Source organism: Balearica regulorum, chromosome 30 (assembly GCF_011004875.1).
Source record: "Balearica regulorum gibbericeps isolate bBalReg1 chromosome 30, bBalReg1.pri, whole genome shotgun sequence".
In the NCBI taxonomy this organism is placed as follows: Eukaryota; Metazoa; Chordata; class Aves; order Gruiformes; family Gruidae; genus Balearica; species Balearica regulorum.
Window position 1 is genome coordinate 1,377,333 of NC_046213.1, and position 3,781 is coordinate 1,381,113.

Consider the following 3,781-nt stretch of genomic DNA (forward strand, 5'->3'; position numbering starts at 1 on the left):
ATGGTGTCTATCTCCATTAATTAGCAGGGCAGATGACACAAGCAGCTCACCTGCAGGTGCCCATTTTGTGCATGCCTGAATTGAGCCATAAGAATCCCACCTCCTGTGGGTTCATGATGTGTGCATGGGATGGAGCAGAGTCCCCTTCTAGCCCCAGGATTACAAATGTAGAATGAGATGCTTGAATTGACTCAGATGAATCCCTTTCCTCAGCAGGGGTAAAGGAGATCCCTCCCTGTCCCTGTCTGGGTGTCCTGTGTAATGGTGGGAGAAGAAAGAGTGAGTCTTAAACCTAACTCTTTTCCTGATAAGAGAAATGGCATTGCTGGAAAAATTGCTGTTCCTCTCTCAGCTGAGAGAGGAAACATCACTGATTGCTTCAGTCTGTTTCAAGGCAGGTTCCCCAGGAGCCCCAGGGACAGCTGGAGGGAGCCCAGAGGGGGCGGAGAAAGCGCTGCCTTGGGCTGGTCCTCTGCTGCTGAGCTGGGCTGGGCTCCTGGGACAGAGGGAGCTCATGGCAAGTGGGCAGTGCTGCAGAGAGATGGCTCTGCCCAGGAGCAGCTCCCCTGCAAAGTGCGGCAGGGCTGAGGGCACTGCCTGCGGGCAGCAAAGGGAGACAGGAGAAATAAGACTGAGGTACAGGCTGTGTGGAGTGGGAGGACGCTGAGAGCTCAGTGAGAGGGAACGATCTCGCAGCCATCTACACAGTAAGTCTCTTGCTGCAGGGCAACACAGGTGAGTATCCTGGAAGAGTCTCCTAGAGCTGGCACATCCCACCCCATGGCAGATAGAATCTAGAATTTGACAGGATGACTCTCAGGGTTGTCGTAGGGTGAAGAAAGATGTGCTGCAGGGCAGGGCTTCCCTGCTGCGCTCTCAGAGGGACAGGGCATCACAGCTCCCTTTTCCTGGGGATGGCTGCAGGAGTGCAGAGAAGCTGGGTGTGCACCAAGGGGTGCCCAGGGCTGTCCTTCAGAGAAGGGTCTCTGTGCCCCAGGCTGTGTGCTGGGACAGGGACTCTGCCACCTGCCAGGGTCAGCGCTCAGCCTGCCCAGGGAGCTCCCCGCAGCACTTCAGGGAGAAGCTCTGGGTGGAAGGAGAGAGCCCCAGCGAGGGCAGGGTCCTTCTGCCTTTGAGGGTGCTGCGTGGGTCAGGGCTGCTCACAGCTCCAGATTAACCCCCGGACATTTCTGAGAGGAGTTTCCATGAGTGTTTTCAGTGCAGCAATACCTATAAAGACAAAGAGCTTTCCTGAGTTTGTGCTTTCAGTTTCCTGCTGCTGGTGAGGGTTGGGGAGAGGAGAGAAATGGAAAAGAAGGTAAGCTTGGACAAGAGACTGAGACTGACAGACCAGTAGGTCTGCTGGAAACCTGGCAATATGCCATCACCTAAGACTGCAGCAGCATCACGTTTTCTGCCTGCAGCTTGAAGTCACTGCCCAGTAATGTTGATGCCGGGGGGTGTGTGTGTGTGAGCGCGCGCGCGCGCGCGCAGCTGGGTAAGGTCATGGCTCTCCAGAGTGTTTCTCTGCCACTTTGCCTTATTCGCCACAAGCCTCGTGGTATTTCCCCATGTTTCCATATCTGTCCATGCTGCTGGTTTTGCTATGGTTTGCAGGCTGTCTGGGGATGGGAGTTTCAGCTGCAGTTCAGACACTGAGCCTGAGCGTCCTTCTACAGATGTGTCTCCATGGGAATGAGATGTCCCTGCTCCCCTCTGACTCCCTCTGGTGTGGTCACAACACCCCAGAGTGGTTGGTACGGTCATCTGTGTGAGGAGTCACAACCTCTGTGTCGCTCTCTGCCTGTCTGGGCTGAGAACGAGAGAGAGAGGCGTTTGGAGACCTGCACTTTGGATCTGGAAAGCCCTGCTCTGTACAGTTCCTTTCTCAGAGTAACTTCTGAGTGTGATCATCCTCCAGCTGAGAGGGGCTGGACAGGGCAGCTGGGAACAAGACTGCTGGAGAGACCAGCTCTCCTGACTCTGTACTAAGGCACAGGGAACCATTTGTCTCTCAGGACTCACTAGTATCGATGCTGAGAGCAATCCAAAAGCTGAGGATATCTGGCCCTTCGATCAATGTGCCCCCCGTGTGACAAGGGCATCTCAAAATGAAGGAAGCCCCTGTGCGACAGCCTCAGTGAGTGGGGCTTTTGCCACTTCTGTTTACCAGCTGCTGCAGAGCAGGTATGACTCCTGCAGAGCCTGTTGTCTGAGGGCACTGCGCCGTAAGGCACACTCAGTCAGAACAGTGAAGGGAGGGAGCAGCAGGAAGGTCCTCTTCAGAAGGAGAGAGGCAATGCGGGAGGTTTCTCTGAGAAGCAGAACAGATTTTCCTCAGAGAAGCCTGCCCTAGCATGTCCGTGTCTTCTTCTCCTTGGACAGCACTCGAGTCCCAGAGGGACTAAATGCCCAACAGCAGCTCCATCACCCAGTTCCTCCTCCTGGCATTTGCAGAGTCGCGGGAGATGCAGCTCTTGCACTTCTGGCTCTTCCTGGGCGTCTACGTGGCTGCCCTCCTGGGCAACGGCCTCATCATCATCGTCATAGCCTGCGACCACCGCCTCCACACCCCCATGTACTTCTTCCTCTTCAACCTCTCCCTCCTCGACCTTGGCACCATCTCCACCACTCTCCCCCAGTCCATGGCCAATTCCTTCTGGGACACCAGGGCCATTTCCTATGCAGGATGCACGGCCCAGGTATTTTTTTTCTTCTTTTTAACCTCAGCAGAATTTTCTGTTCTCACCATCATGGCCTATGACCGCTACGTTGCCATCTGCAAACCCCTGCACTATGGGACCCTCCTGGGAAGAAGAGCTTGTGTCCACATGGCAGCAGCTGCCTGGGGCAGTGGGCTTGTCTATGCTGTGCTTCACACTGCCAATACATTTTCACTACCACTCTGCCGAGGGAACGTCTTGCAGCAGTTCTTCTGTGAAATTCCCCACATCCTCAGGCTCTCCTGCTCCAACTCCTACCTCAGGGAAGTTGGTCTGCTTGTCAGCAGTTTTGTCCTTGCTCTTGGATGTTTTGTTTTCATTATTCTTTCTTACGTGAAAATCTTCACTATTGTGTTGAGAATCCCCTCTGAGAAGGGACGGCACAAAGCCTTCTCCACGTGCCTCCCTCACTTGTCCGTGGTCTCCCTGGTTATCAGCACCAGCATGGTTGCCTACCTGAAGGCCCCCTCCCTCTCCTCCCCAACTCTGGATCTGGTGGTTGCAGTTCTCTACTCTGTGTTGCCTCCAGCAGTGAATCCCCTCATCTGCAGCATGAGGAACCAGGAGCTCAAGGATGCCCTGAGAAAACTTATCTGTTGGTTTCCTCTTCAGCAGCAGTAAGCTGCCCATCTCTCTTCACAGGTTATTCCTAGTTTTTCCCAGGGCAGGCTTGTGCTTTATTTGCTTTTTGAATTCAAACATTACAGATGCTTGCATTCACCCCAGATCTCCAAAGGCACGATCCTGCTGTGCCTTCTAACCGCGAGGCCTTTGGGAAATGTGTTATCTCTCTGTCAGACTTGGCTTCCTAAGGATCGGCTCTGTAATAAAAGCACCTCCCAAGCACAGTGCCTGAAGGTTGGGCTCTTCTTGGTACTGAAGTTCGGAACAGGCTCCAGGAACTGCACTCTCCATAGCGTATTGCTGCCCTTGGTTCTCCATGGGCTCCAAGTGGAGGGGCACAGGGAGGTGTGTTGGGGAACGAGGGCTGGACTCAGCTCCTACTTGTGGGTGCCCAGTGCCACATCGGCTCTGAATTGCCTGCCCAGGGCTGTTCT

At 54.4% G+C, this 3,781-nt stretch overlaps 1 protein-coding gene across 1 annotated transcript; it reads left to right on the forward strand.

Moving 5' to 3' along the window:
- Positions 1-2,408: 2,408 nt before the first annotated feature.
- Positions 2,409-3,344, forward strand: LOC104629693 (olfactory receptor 14C36). The gene has a single exon (XM_010302405.2). It carries the CDS (start codon positions 2,409-2,411, stop codon positions 3,342-3,344), a length of 936 nt encoding a protein of 311 aa, XP_010300707.2.
- The last annotated feature ends 437 nt before the right edge of the window (positions 3,345-3,781 follow it).